Source organism: Danio rerio, chromosome 2 (genome assembly GCF_052040795.2).
Source record: "Danio rerio strain M-AB ecotype USA chromosome 2, GRCz13ab, whole genome shotgun sequence".
NCBI classification, from domain to species: domain Eukaryota; kingdom Metazoa; phylum Chordata; class Actinopteri; order Cypriniformes; family Danionidae; genus Danio; species Danio rerio.
In genome coordinates, this window is record NC_141022.1 from 50366334 (window position 1) to 50383043 (window position 16710).

The 16710-nt window shown below is 33.7% G+C and overlaps 1 protein-coding gene across 3 annotated transcripts in view; it reads left to right on the forward strand.

Moving 5' to 3' along the window:
* The window catches only part of LOC137487485 (uncharacterized), a 128414-nt gene that overhangs the window by 66486 nt on the left and 45218 nt on the right, over window positions 1–16710 (forward strand). For 2 of the 3 annotated variants that reach the window (XM_087241380.1, XM_087241382.1), the window contains 6 exons: window positions 10206–10295; window positions 10368–10458; window positions 12311–12452; window positions 12786–12961; window positions 13765–13842; window positions 16245–16323. In XM_087241380.1, the coding sequence (XP_087097506.1) occupies window positions 10206–10295; window positions 10368–10458; window positions 12311–12427 (298 nt within the window). In that variant the 3' untranslated portion in view covers window positions 12428–12452; window positions 12786–12961; window positions 13765–13842; window positions 16245–16323. Of the gene's footprint in view, window positions 1–4520; window positions 4832–10205; window positions 10459–12310; window positions 12453–12785; window positions 12962–13764; window positions 13843–16244; window positions 16324–16710 lie in introns of those variants that run through there. The other variant, XM_087241383.1, reaches the window with a different exon arrangement.

Sequence of the window (16710 nt, forward strand, 5' to 3'; positions counted from 1 at the left end):
ATCATCAGAAACCCTCTCTCAACTCTCAGTGTACCTTTTCATTACATATAGTGAAGAGATTAATTTAGATACAACAAAAAGTTAGAGCCCTGTTTTTATTTAAAATGGCTAAGGACCAGCAATTTATAGTAAATTTAATACCCAGCTTTTCATTTGTATCAATTCTAAAACTTGAACAGGAATGCTGTACATTTTTAATTATGTACAAAATTAGAAAAAAAAGGCAACTTTACCAACATAGGATCATTCTGAAAAAGTAGTCCCATATACATTTCTGGAGATTGTGAATTATGTAGCACGTTGTCACAACCTGTCTTCCTTGTCTGTTTGTTTTTTATCATGAGACCTTTCCCCATGTGCTCCTTTGATCCAGTTCCCGCCATTGTGTTAATGTTCATCACCTTCACCTGTGTTTCATCCCCTGTGTGTAATCAGTTCAATCATCCCCTGTGTATTTATAGTCCCTGTATGTCTTTCAGTCTTTGTCTGGTGTTCTTTGTGATGTCTCGTTTGATGCTTGTTTTCACTTCATGTCCTTCCATTGTTCTTAATTGTAAGTGATTGCAAATAAATCTACCTATTTGATAATCTTGCAATCTTGTACCTTTCTCAAGTGAATCCTGGATGTAACACCCGAATGGATGACTTTCCTGCTGTTACCGGTTTGTCCAGTTAGCTCACCATGTACGTCGGTGGACTTGAGACGCATAGATTCCGGCGCATAATGGTTTCAGAAAGCGAGTAAAACCAAAACAGAAAAATAAAAAAATAACCAAGTAAATAGCAGGGTGAGAATATGGTAAAATCTGAAAACATGGTAAAAATCAGGCGAGGGATTTTCCTTTTCTGGATTTTCTGGATCTCCTGGGACATATTTGGCCCTCTTCAGAAATGTATATTGGGATACGTTTTTAGAATGAGCCTGGGTTGAACTTAACAGTTCCAAGTTACACTCGTTTTTATTTTTATTTTTTAAGTAAAAACATTTTACTAACTTTTCTAAAGGGATAGTTTACCCAGAAAAAAAGTCTCACTATTTGCTAAGGGTGTAATGATATTATAAACCAAACCGAAATATCGCGATACACCAACCACGATTTGTATCGCGAAACTCTTGTGGCGTACCACTGTGCTCTCACGCCCCCTGCTGCCCATTGTTAAGCTTGAATCACGTGTCTCTAACTAATTGAACCAATTTAAACACATCTTTATTTTATCACATTTTATTAAATTGTATTAGCAATGATGAGCTTTTGTTCTAAATATTAAAAACATAGTATTTTCTTAGTAAGTGCATGTTATGTCATGTGAGCGATCACACTCTGTTACTACTGTATAAGCAGGATGGCTGCTTTGCATAGTATTGAGATTGCAGATCCCCCAAAACCGTTTAAGTCACCTGTGTGGGAACATTTTGGTTTTCCAGTGGAGTACAGGAATGTAATTCGTAGACAAAGCGCACACTATCTGTCACAACTGTTCCACAAAACTTATGACCATAGTGTGTTTGTATGTGTGTGTGAATGTGAGCACATATGGGTGTTTCCCAGTACTGGGTTGTGGCTGGAAGGTCATCAGCTGCGTAAAACATATGCAGGATAAGTTGGCAGTTCAAGGGCCTAAGCGGAAGGGAAATGAATAAATAATTGAATGAACAAATTGAGGACAGAGTTTCCACTCTTGGGTGAACTTTATCTTAGAAGTGTTTTCACGAATTTTGTTCTCCTCCTAAATCCAAAACGTCTTCCTAAGTAATTCATCTCGGCACCGTCACTGATGTGCGCCTGCAAACATTTTAGCTGACAGTTCTGATATTTGTAAGGGTTTAGTGGTGCCGAAGACTTTGATCAGACTGAGCGAGTGACGTCTCCCACTGTGAGCTTTAAGGGATGTGTGAACATACGCTCAGATAAATATCAGCTCTGTGTGTATTTGCGGACGAGGGAAGTAATATGTCTTCATAAGTAATGTGATATCCATGCAGAGGCATGCACAGGCACAATCAAGCGATTGGTTTGGAAAAGGCAGGTATTCTTACAGAAGATACCTCCAGTTGTTTGAGCTTTGAACTCGGCTGCAGAGTTTCTCAAGTTAAGCTGCTGTGTCATGCAGAATAACAAGCTCAGAAGTTTAATGTGTTACAGCGAGATTAAACCACCAAACATCATTCGGTTTAAACCTTTTTGGGGGGCATTTTACAGCTTTTCATAGATTGAGGCTGCATCCCAATTCACACGCTTCTACTCTCAGCATGAAAATGTGTTTTTCTGCTGGTGATGGAAAAGTAAATATAGCTGTACTCTGTGTGTGTGTGTATATAGAGTTGAAATCAAAAGTATTAGCCCACCTGAATTATTAGCCACACTGTTTATTTTTTCCCCAATTTCTATTAAACGGAAGGAATTTTTTTTTTCAAAATTTTTATCTAAACATAGTTTGTTCTGTAGACAAACGAAAAAATAATAATAATAATATCGTTATTGCTTAAGGGGTCTAATAATTTTGACCTTAAATTGGTTAAAAAAAAATTTAAAATCTATTCTTATTCTAGCTGAAATAAAACAAACCAACAAGACTTTCTTCAGAAAAAAATTAAATAAAATACTATGGGATATACTCTGAAAAATTTCTTGCTCTGTTAAACATCATTTGGGAAATAATTGTGTATATGGTGTGTATAATTTATGTAAAATAGGATACATAATTACAGAATATGCACCATCTAGAAGAAACCATGTCGGACATATTTAGAGGAAGAATAGTTTGATACTAGTAATATTAATAATAGTATTATTATTACATATAATAATAATAATAATAATAATAATAATAATAATAATAATATTAAAATCATATTGAGTTTTATAAGTGTTATTTATTGAAATGTATGACTTAATACACTTATCACTTAATACAAACATTTTATACTTATTACTTAATACAAACAATTATTAGCCCCTATAAGCTATTTTTTTCCTGACTGTCTCCACAGAACAAACTATTATGTTTAGAAACGTGTTAAAAAATTATTCTCTTCGTAAACAGAAATTGAGGGAAAAGTAAACAGGGGGCTAATAATTCTGACTTCAACTGTGTGTGTGTGTGTGTGTGTGTGTGTGTGTGTGTGTGTGTGTGTGTGTGTGTGTGTGTGTGTGTGTGTGTGTGTGTGTGTGTATACTACCTGACAAAAGTCTTGTTGTCGAGTTGTAAGAGCAACAAATACTAACTTGACTTCTACAGTAGTTGATTATTTTATAGATTTTTCTGATGAATCATCTGTTGAACTGCATCATATTCATCATAAATACTGCAGAAGACCTTAGAAATCAGTCAAGTTTGGTGAAGGAAAATCATGGTTTGGGGTTACATTTCATTATGGGGGCATGCGGAGAGATCTGCAGAGTGGATGGCAACATCAAGGTATCAAGCTCATTACATTACAAACCACAGGAGGCAAATTCTTCAGCTGGATAGCACTCCTTCTCATACTTTAGCCTTCACATCAAAGTTTCTGAAAGCAAAAAAGGTCAAGGTGCCCCAGGATCGACCAGCCCAGTCACCAGTTATAACCATTATTGAGCATGTCTGGGGTAAGATGAGGGAGGAGGCATTGAAGTTGAAAACAAAATGTCTTGTTGAACTCTAAGAGTCCTGCAAGAACACTTTCTTTGCCATTCCAGATGAATTTTTTAATAAGTTATTTGCGTCATTGTAGAGATGTGTGGATGCAGTCCTCCAAGCTCATGGGAGTGATACACAATATTAATTTCTTTTCCCCCTGCACAATGACTTTATGTTCTATGCTGTACACATTATTTTGGTTGAGCACTGTCCTATTACTTACTGTCTTACTGTCCTATTTAAATAATTAAAAATCAAGGAATGATCATATTTTATTTTGATAAATAAAGAATAATATAGAGGCGTTTGCCATTCATATAAGCTACTTCAGATACCAAATGATCAACTTGAAGTCAAGTTATTATTTGTTTTTCCTAAAACTTGGACAGCTGACAAGACTTTTGTCAGGTAGTGTGTGTGTATATATATATAATAATAAGATATATATATATATATATATATATATATATATATATATATATATATATATATATATATATATATATATATATATATATATATATATAATAAGATATGTTATTCAGTAGATTATATTCAGTAATATTCATTTGTCTTATCCAGTAACAGCAATGCCTTTTTTGATGTAGGCCTATTGCTGCTCACGATTACCGTATTGATATAGTAGAAGGTTCTACAAAAAATACTCTTGAAAACCATGCTAAAACCATTGCCATCTCAACAGCCCAAATAATAATAAAACCTAACCATAAAAAGGATGCTTTGTTTGTTGTGTTGTTCACAAAACCAAAAACCATTTAGTGCCGATTATTCAAGGTAACACGAGATGAAAAAGATCAGAGGAAAAGATTCTCACCAGAACAAATATGACTAGGGGAAGAAAAAAAATAAAAACGTGCGGATTTAGCGTGGAAGACTCTGCTCAGGATCAAAGGTGCTTGTGGCTGCGCTAATGCCGTCAGCTTCCATTTCCTCTGGAGTCTTGCTACGCTGGATTAGCTGGCCATTTTTCTTTTTTTCATGTGTGAGAGAGAACAGCACCTCCCTACAGCCCTTGCGGATTACCAGAACCCCTGCTGCTCCTCCAACATGCCGTTCAGTCTCATCCAGAGCCGCCGTTTCTGATTTCCCATCCCTCCGTCAGTATGACTGGAAGCTAAAAGCAAGCATGTCCTGTATTAGCCAATGCGGCACTCAAGTATGTTTTGGATTAAATGCCGCAGTTTACACAGTAAGTACACTGAATCGCAGCACATTTTGTAATAAAAGTGTGCCTAAGCATGTGCCACTGTGTGTGCAAGTTTAGCGGTAACATAAGATATCAAGGGCTTAAGAAGCACCATTTAATTTACACCCCACAAACGTTAGACATTTACCATATAACAACTAGAAGAATAATCACAAGCACAAGGTCCGGCTAAATTGAAATGATGCCAGTCTGTAAATTAAAGTGCTGTTTGTTCTGCCACAGTTTCTTATAGTTAGTTATGTAACATCTGAGACCGATCAGACAAGGCAGTTATTGATAATATTTAATTAACAAATACAATCCAAGATACCCATTTAAGCAGGCTGTAACAGGTGATGTGACACTGACACAGGGGTGAGGATCCAAACGCAGTGTCTTATAAACCGAATGGTCAGGTAAGCAATGGTCAACAAAGGAGCAAACAGATGTATGAGGGCAATCCAGAGTCGTGGTCAAAATAACAGGCAGATGGTCACAAGGCAGGCAGCAAACAACTTAAAACAAAGGTGCAAAACAAGCAAACAAGGTGAGGTTCAAAAACACGGCAAAGCAAGTAAAAAGTAAAACGCCTTGTAATGTCACTACACATAACAAGACTACAGCTGCGTCCCAAATGGCACACTATACACTATGCACTCATGCACTATGTACTTATGCACTTACACACTCAACAGGATAGTACATGTATGTAGTGTTGTCCCAAATGGCACACTAATGTTTTTTTACTAAACGGAAATTCAAACCGTTTCCCTGATGACGTTTGACAGTTGCCAAATCAGTGAAATAAACGACCGAATTATCAAATAATACCTATCGTGACTATTGCCGCATTCACCATCGGGAGGCGCTGTAATCACTCCCGTAGGAGAATTTTGCTTTCTCCATCCAAAATAAATAAAGTTATCCAACATGTGCGTCCGATAGCTCCGCCCCTTCCGCTACGTAAGCAAACCTGCGGTCGTTGAGTGCGTGAAGTGTCCATCATTCCACACTTCATTTTAGCGACTGAATGAGTGCATCATCCGGGTAATTAAAGTGCACTTATTATTTTAAGAGTTTTCAGTGTGAACACACTACTTACACTATTTATACTACAAAATGGCGTAGAATAGTGCATAAGTATGCAATTTGGGACGCAGCTTACGTAACCATTGTGTGTTAGTGTGCTGTATTTATAGTGCAGTAATCAGTCCAAAAGCAGCTTCAGCTGTGAGTGTCTAATCAGTGATGTCCTGCAGCAGGTGAGTGTGTGTGCTGTATGACAATTGTTTTTTTTTTTTTTTTTATAGTGTAGAGTTTACAGTAAAAACTGGAAATCCATTGGGACTATTTATGGTCTGTTAAAATTCTTGATTCTGATTAGTTGGAAGGTGTAAAATAAGACTTTTTAATTAACAGTTAGTTACAGTCAGTTATGATCACAATTGGAAATACATGTGCTACCCTCAAACATTAGAAGTAACTATAGTCACTATGCAGTAAATATCTTGTACTGTAATTGTTTATGCATTCCCCTGCTTAAATTTGGTATCATTCATCCACTTTTACATTTCCTCCAAAAATTAGAATGTTATGTTTGTGTTCCTTCTGTTTAGTCATTTGGCAAAAAAAAATAAGTATGCACATTTTATGTGAGTGTTGAGTCTATGATAATAAAAGCTTGCATCAAATCGTTCTTCCATACAGTAGATTATTCCGATCTGGCTACAGTACATGCTCTAAGCTAAGCAACAGATTAAGAATCATTTTATGTGGATGCTAAAAATAGCATTAATTAATGATATCAATGCTAAATGTTCACTGGATTAACTAGTTTGAATTGTAAACTACTGCTAAATTAGGTCATTACACTGATCAAAACATGCTTAATTAATTATAACTAGTCATGATTCATAATTAATATTTCCCTATGAGCTAATTTGCTACAATAAATATAACATCTGCAGGCTGTAAATTAAAATGGTGCTTGTTAATCTCTTGTTTCCCCAAATCTTGTTTCTCCATTATTTTTTTTTTATCACGTATGCAGTTGAAATCTCAATTATTAGATCTCCTGTAGATATTTTTTTTTCTTTTTCAAATATTTCTCAAATGATGCATAAATGATCACGGATTTTTTCACAGTATGTGCTATAACATTTTCACTTTAATTCAGCTAGAATAAAAGCAAGTAACAGGTAAACGAATCTGCTTCTCCTTTATTTTAAATTCAACAATTTAATTAGACCTTTTCTTGTTCACAACCACAGATACTTTAGTAACAGTTTCAGAACTTTACCACACAAGTTTATTACATTTAATAGTGCAAATTCACTACACATCTGTACTGATATACTGTATTCAAACAGCAATAAAAATGTAGTTAAATTGACATGCATACATAGTGTAATGTAAATGTAAATACCCTTTTATTAATCATAGGCTGTTAAACAAACAGGTATGGTTGGACATGATGATGCCAGTAATATGCAATAGGACATATGACATAATATAGTGGCTTTTCGGGCAGAGCTTAGCACCTTTTCATTGAGAATAGTAGACAAAACTGCTTGCGAATGCCGTTCGCGCCTGCTCTTCTTGCGTAAATCCACCAGAGGCTGCTGTTGACTAAATGACTGACTGACTGACTGACTGACTGACTGACTGACTTTCCCACCCACCTCCTTAACTAAACTCAATCAATTTTTCAAAAGCAAAACAGAAAATTATTATCATCATTATTAATATTATAACCTTTATTTTACCAGGAAAGACACATTGAGATTGAAAATCTCTTTTATAAGAGCATCCTGGCCAAGATTAGGCAGTGTACATGTCACATGGGTCTAACAGACAACAAACAAATAGCAATTAACAGTTAACATGAATCACACTGACAAACTATTCAAAACATCTACAAACCTGTGTTTCAACTTCTACATTTTTTATAGTCTATTTTTAAAAGCATTTAGTAGAATCAATTCTTTGAACTGTAACTGTCTGCAGATTATTCCATTGAAAATGTACTGCGTACTTAAAAGCCTTTTTTTTCTCATCTCAGTTCGCACTTTAGGAACAAACAGTGAATAAATATCCTGTGACCGAAGGCTATAGTTATGAACAGGCTTTTTACAAATGTAATTCTGTAGACATGAAGGGAGTAGACCCAGTATAGATTTGTAAACAAGGATATGCCAATGCTTGAGCCTACGAATGGACAAAGCAGACCAACCTACCCTAGTATACAGTACACAACGATGAGTGGGATTTTCAACGTGGGAACGATGAAGGGATTTAAAATTAGTTATAAATCTTAGTACACCATGGTAAACAGCATCCAATGCATGCAGACTTTGAGACGAAGCATGCATATAGATAACTTCACTGTAGTCCAATATCGACATAAATGTTGCATCAACCAGCTTCTTTTTAGCAGATCTTAATTCTGAAATAGAAACCTAAAATCACTTTAAATTTTTTCACCAGTTGCTAAATATGAGAATTAAAAGAGAGTGTATCATCAAATAAAATTCCAAGATATTTGTTCTGGGACCCCAAATCAATCTCTGCAACATGAGTGGTAGTATTAGGACCAAGTTTTTGCTTGGTTTGTTTTGAATTTGAAAATAGCATAAGTTTTGTTTTATCGTCATTTAAACCTATTTTTAACTCAGATAAATTGTTGAAGTGCAGTAAAAGTGATCTGTAGTTGAGAAAGCTGTGTATATTACTGTATCATCAAATATATATATAAATTATATGAAAGTGTGTGTGTGTGTGTGTGTGTGTGTATATGTATATATATATATATATATATATATATATATATATATACATATATATGTATTTCCCACGTAAAAACAAAAGGCACAAAGGTCTATGTGTGTTTGCGTATTTATTAGTTTATAATATATAGCGTGGATTATAATATATAATACACAGAGAGATTAACTCTTTGTCCTGGACGTTATTTCTAAAAATAAGCTTGATAAGTCGTCTTAGCAGGGTGGGGCTGACGTCACTGACGAGCGCCCAGAGGACGCTGTAGTCCGTTTATAGCCTAATGTTAGCTTTTCAAGTCTTGCGTTTGCATTTAAGATCCAAAAGTGCTCAATGTTGTATTTTCGTGTGACAATTATCCGGCTGAACAAAACGTGTAAGTGTAATGAACAGTGTTTGAACACAGAGCTTATTATTCGCAATCTTCGAAAACCCTATGGGAAAATCCTATAGGGATTTTCAAGAGAACCAGTTTTATGCTAGCAGGCGATTAGCCGACAAAGTGACGTCATAGTTCCTCCACTCTATATATATATATATATATATATATATGTATGTATGCATGTATGTGTGTGTGTGTGTGTATATATATATATATATATATATATATATATATATATATATATATATATATATATATATATATATGCACACACACATAAAAATAAGCCCTTGTCTGATTTTTACCATATTTTGATCTCACCCTGTTATTTACTTGTTTATGTTATGTTACTTTTTGCCTTTTTACTTTCTAAAACCGTTCCTCACCGGACTCGAACCCTGTCATCTTGTCAACTTTTATCTGAGTCTCAAGTCGACCAATGTACAGAGTGACCTACTGGGCAGCTGGTAACAGCGAAAACAGAGATAAGCAGTCAGCTGGTAGCGTAAAACGAAACATAAGCCGTCTGCGGAAACTCACCCCCACATAGCATTTGTTTTAAAGACGAAATGTAGACACGGGTACACACATGCTTACTCATCTAGACTGATTACATTCTGACCACCTAAGCCTTGTCTGAGGCTGATTGCACTCACTACTTAAGCCACACACTCACCCATCCAGTTTGCTGAGTCTTGTTCACTGTAAAGTAGCATTACAACGTGTTTTCCTTGTCTTGTTTTCCAGTGTTTTGAACCTAGTCTTGTTTATTTAGTTATCCTTGTTATACCTTTATACATCTGTTCGCTCCTGTGTTGACCACCGCTTGCCTGATCACCGAATAAACCTGCATTGTGGATCCAAACTTCAGTTGTATGTGTTTCTCCCCTTGGTTACAGATCTGTCTAATTACCCTAACCTGCCTAATTAACCTAGTTAAGCCTGTAAATGTCACTTTCAGCTGAATACTAGTTTATATCTAGTAAAATATTATTTACTGTCATCATTGCAAAAATAAAAGAAATCAGTTATTAGAAATAAATATTAAAACTATTATGTTCAGAAAAGTGTTATCATAGAAGCATGCTATAAATTATGCTTTACTTACTGTGTAGTTTGCAGGCTGTAATCTAAAGTGTTACCTATGTTTTGGCAGACTGAGATGTGATGTACATGCAATGTAAATGCAGATTAATGTTCTGATTGCACCTCCAGGCTCTGCCGGATGACTGGAGTATGGCCAGCCTCCTTCTCTCAGAAAGCAAGCAGAGAGGATGATATGGAGAATCTCACGAGAGACAAAGAGTGAGTCGGTGGCTGCTGGTGTACATTTACTGAAGCCAGGCTGGTCAGAGAGCATTCTCAACAGAGATGCAGGTCAAACTCATTTGCAGGGCTCTATGAGAGGCTAGCTGAAGCACACAGCGGTTCTGCTGGATGGATCATTCAAGCATCATTCACCATTACAGTATGTACTAAGAACATTTTGTTAACATATTAAGTTACACAAATGGTATAATCTTACCTATTTCATCTCCTGTGTGTGTGTTGTTACCAGCATTTTTAACTGTCTTCACAAGATTTTGATGGGCCCATATAAATTGTGTATGCATGGTTTTTGTGTATGTAATATATATATATATATATATATATATATATATATATATCTTCCTGAGACCCCACCTAATGACTTGTGTCCTCTGTAGTGGACCTTGTGTTTACATGAATTTTCTTAGAATTTTTTTTAGCTACTCTATCAGAGGATATCCTGGGCTTTCTAGTGATTTGTCATTTGGTTGCATGTGATAACTACACACTATGAATAATTTATTAAGCATTAGCATATAGTGAATTCATTATCTGTTAAGCATTAACTCTACATTAATAAACATTAGTAAGCAGTTTATAACTGCAGTTACAAAGGTTGTCTTGACTGCTGTATTGTTTTTTTATTTTTTTGTTTTGTTTTTTTGGCTCTCTTTCAGACTAAACTGTTCCAGGAATTTCAATACAACAGAAAAAAAAAAAAAAAAAACGGCTTTGTTTTGTTTTCAATACGTTAATGTTGGATTTATTTCCCTTTACAGCCATATCCTGTACAGTTTTGTTGTCTGAATTCGGCTCGCGTTTCGAGCAAAAATGTTCCTGTGGTCAACTTCATATATTTATATATATATATATATATATATATATATATATATATATATATATATATATATATATATATATATATATATATATATATATATATATATTTCCTTTGAAAATTTGGAAAAAAAACTATATATATATATATATATATATATATATATATATATATATATATATATATATATATATATATATATATATATATATATATATATATATATACATATATATATATATATATATATATATATATATATATATATATATATATATATATATATATATATATATATACATATATATATATACATATATATATATATATATATATATATATATATATATATATATATATATATATACATATATATATATACATATATATATATATATATATATATATATATATATATATATATATATATATATATATATATATATATATATTATATATATATATATATATATATATATATATATATATATATATATATATATATATATATATATATATATATATATATATATGTATATATATATATATATATATATATATATATATATATATATATATATATATATATATGTATATATATATATATGTATGTATATATATATATATATATATATATATATATATATATATATATATATATATATATATATATATATATATACATACACATACATACAGTTCTAAACATAGTAGTTTTAATAACTCATCTCTGATAACTGATTTATTTTATCTTTACCCTGATGACAGTAAATAATATTTTACCAGATATTTTTAAGACACTTCTCTACAGCTTAAAGTGACATTTAAAGGCTTAACTAAGTTAATTAAGTTAACTAGGCAAGTTAGGGTAATTAGCAGAGGTATTTTATAAGAATGGGTTTGTCCTGCAGACAATCAAAAATATTGTTTAAAGGGGCTAATAATTTTGAACTTAAAATGGTTTTAAAACAAATTTAAATTACTTTTATTTTCATTATCCAGTAATATTATTATTCAGTATCTGTTTTTTTTTTTGTTTTTTTGCAGTTATTTTATTTTTTTTATTTGCAGTTTTTGTTTAAGCAAATCCGTCCTAATTTTCACCACATTTTCAGATTTTACCACAGTTTCACTTTATTTACTTGTTTGTGTTATTTTTTGCCTTTTGTTTTAGTTTTACCTGCTTTCTGGAACCGTTCTTTGCCGGATTCAAACTCCATCATCACAATTAACTCCTCTCTGCATCTCAAAGCGGCTGATGTACATGGCAAGCCACTGGGCAAACTGGTAACAGCGGAAAAGCCGTCCACACACAGGTAAGTGGTCAGTTGAAAAGAAAAGAAACAGTATCCTGTAGCATTTGTTTTAAAGACGAAACGCAGCCATACGTACCTCTGGCTACATAATTCAGGATCTCTAGAAATGTTTATAGGGACACATTTTCACAATGAGCCTGTGTTGGTTTGAACAGTGCATGCTCCATTTAACTTATATTTTAGTGTGTGATGTTCATTTAAATTATACTTATTTACAGAAGTATATTATGTCACACTTCACACTTCTCCCATAAGACGCTGCAGTCAATGCCATTGTGTAAATCTCTAAATAAAAAATCTAAAGTGTAATATAGTTTTCTCATTCTCGGGTAGAGCAATGAAGAAGAAGGGACTAGGGAGCAATGCACACTTAGGGACGTGTCAGTGAGAGGACAGATCAATCATGGAGCTCTTCTAAAGAGCTGGTCATCTAAATTCATCTAATTCAATTGTGTAAAAAAAGAAGAAACAGGCAACGGGAGGACGAGGATTGAGAGAGCTGCTCTACGGTATGTACACTATACCATTTTCTTTAAATGGCATGCATAGTTAAACACATTACTCACAAGGAGGTCTATCCATTAGCATTCACCTACATCTCGATGGCAGTCGTTCCTGTAAACATCACATTTAGCTGCATCCTCTGCAGAAACTCACATCGGTGGAGGGTGAAAAGCGCTATCTGCATTTGTTATCTCATATGTGTCATCACGATGGATGGATTCATAGCGAAGAGAGAAAATTAAGCCATTGGAAACCCTGGTCTGTTGATCTCCTCAAGGGTCTTCTGACTGAGATTGGCTCTCTGGAGTGGGTGACTCACACGTGTCAGAAGATCCCGGAGTTTTAGAGAAATCACACAGTCGGTTCAGTCAAGCACATTTAGCCCCACAAATGCATCTCTCTTTTGCTTTACTCATTCTTAGATGGAGGGGGCAGAGAGGGGAATACTAAGATACACAGCACAATAAGATTCAGATCAGGAACTCTATGTTGGACACTAGGACACTATATTTTTATAATTGCAGGTTAACCATGTTTATATACTGTTTACTTTATACACGACATCTTAAATTTAGATTTGGATTGTAGTAACGTGCCTTTTGTAAAGCTGCTTTGAAATGATGATAATTATTGAAGAAAAAACAGGTAAATAAAAAAAGCTTGAATTGAATTGATTATTATTTTGATGGATATTTTCCAGGTTTTATTTGGAGCCTATATCATGTTTGCATGTTGAAAAATAGTTCACTCAGAAATGAAAAAGCATACATTGATATCAGAATTTCTCAAATCTACTTTCCTGACACAGAGAATACAACATTCTGATAAATGTCTACTTTGATGTTTCACTGAAGAATGGAAGTTGAATGGATTTTAACACTGGAGGGTGAGTAAAAGAGTTTTCATAAAATATTTTCATAATTTCCACTTATTCCCTTTAATGATTCTTGAGTAAAATTAGGTTGAACAAATTCAGCTTGTCACCTTTAATTGTGAACTCAGGCACAAACATAATGACATTTTTGCAATTAAAATAAGTTGCTTATAATTATTTATAATTTCCTAACATTTTACCAAATTGAACTCTTTGGCCAGACTCTTGAGATATGCTTTCAATGTAAATAAATAAATCAGAATAGCAATATAGTACCAAAATCATTTTAAAAGAGCAATATATATATATGCATTTATTCTAGTCGAAATAAAACAAAAAAAAGACTTTCTTCAGAAGAAAAAATATTATCAGATATACTGTGAAAATTTCCTTGCTCTGTTAAGAATTATTTGGGAAATATTAAAAAAAGAGAATAAAATCCAAGGGGGGCTAATAATTCTGACTTGACTTCAACTGTGTATATATATATATATATATATATATATATATATATATATATATATATATATATGGACACACACACAAAATAGTTCTGTCTGGTTCTCTAATCTGATTGGCTGATAGCCGTGAGACATTAAAGCAAAATCCGCACTCAATATCGGCATAAGTACAGCCTCTTCACCCCTGTGTATTACTCTGCCCACATGACTGACAAGCAGAGGACACTCTACAGTTTGACAAATAATGCAGCTAAATATTCATAATTTCTAAGATTCAATGCATTGGTGGCTAGCCTGCCATACGGAGCAAAGACAGTTGATGCTCCAGCACAAGTGCCAATTGTGCCAATACGATTATTGAAATTATCCTTATTTCAAATAGTTAAAATAAATAAATATGTTTTGTTAATGTTTAATTTGTTTTTAATACGAATATAATATTGTATTTTATTAAATAAGAAATTAAATCATGAGTTGCATATGTTGGCACACGCGCTTTAATTTAAAATCATTTAACATAATAACATGCGGTCACACAGCCAAGTCTAATGTGTTCAAGTATATGTAACTGAAGCTTTTTAAAATTGTTTTATCAAAATAAACTGTCAAACCATACATACAGTACAGTTGAGGTCAAAAGTTATGATTAATCTGAATTAATTAATTAAGAGGTGTAATAGCAGTTTCAGTCAATTATTCATGCAAAGACACACATTACACCTCACATGTGAGAAGTGATTGCATTTTTATGTTCCTTTGCCATTTAGGACTCCCATATCTTTCATTTTGTTTTTACAAATGTACAAAAAGGACAGAAGCAAGGCCCATCAAGATGCTATAATCATTTATTGAGGACATTTAATTTAGAAGAAATTTGGGGTTGGATGAGATGGAATTCATTGTGACAGGACTTAGACTTAACAGGCTTAGTGTAATTGTACTTTTACTACTTCATACTTCAGTAGTGTTCAGAACTGCAAATGTATTTGTTTGAAGTATGTTGATAAGGAAAAATTACCTTTAATATATTGATGGAAAGGCGAAGTAGTGGCGCAGTAGGTATTGCTGTCACCTCACAGCAAGAAGGTCGCTGGTTCGAGCCTCGGCTCAGTTGGCATTTCTGTTTGGAGTTTGCATGTTCTTCCTGCGTTCGTGTGGGTTTCCTCCGGGTCCTCCGGTTTCCCCCACAGTCCAAAGACATGCGGAATAGGTGAATTGGGTAGGCTAAATTGTCCGTAGTGTAAGTGTGTGTGTGTGAATGTGTGTGTGGATGTTTCCCAGAGATGGGTTGCGGCTGGAAGGGCATCCTCTACATAACAATTTGCTGGATAAGTTGGCGATTCATTCCGCTGTGGCGACCCCAGGTTAATAAAAAGGACTAATCCGACAAGAAAATGAATAAATGAATATTGATGGAAAATTTGGGGGGCGCAAAACTTGAACCTGCACAAAACTTTTACCCCTCATTAAATGTGTGGCTGGGCCCCTGATCTTATATATATATATATATATATATATATATATATATATATATATATATATATATATATATATATATATATATATATATATATATATATATATATATATTGTCTCCTTATTATTTATCATTAGCTACAATTTATTGACATTTTAAGAAAGGTTAAATATTAGAGCAACTTTATAATAGAGCAGAATCAACTTTGTGTGTGTAATAAAACCAACATAAAACAAATATATTATGAAAATTGTTGCATTGTGTCCCGCATACTACTTTACTGCAATGTTGTCCCACTAAAAAATTAAGCTTGTTTTAACCCAAGGCACTGGAGAGAAAAAGGATTTTGTTGAGGTCAATTGATTCCGATATTAGAGACCCTAAAGCACAAGAGATCCTAAAATCGCCATGATGAATGTTATAATGCTCTTCAATCAATCTGCCAAATTTCACAACTTTTTGCCATGTTATTCCAGGGGATGCCAGGGGGAGAATAAAAACTTGGGCCCTTTAGAAATCAATCAAAAAAGCTGAAAGGATTGTCCCATGAGCGAGGTAAGAAATCATTGCCATCCCTTCTGCTGTGATTGACAGCACTAGATGAACATATTCCTCCTGAACATTTAATATTATTTGTTTAACAGCCCATTATCTGCATGAGCTTCTTCATAAAACACACTCAAGCATTTCTCCCATTCATTCACAGGCAGATAGCGCTGACAGATAATGCATTTGTGTTTTGTGTTACGTCCGTAATGCTATTAAACTCATTGTTCTTTCTTGTTCTTTCTTGATTGCGTGTGTGTTTTGTGCACTTAATGTTTAATATCACAGCTGAAGTTGCCTTCTGGGATCACTAAAGCACTGCTATCTCTCTGCTGAAGGTGACTTGAAAAGATCATGGGTTTTAATATAATGGGTTAGAGATGTTCTGAGCTTATT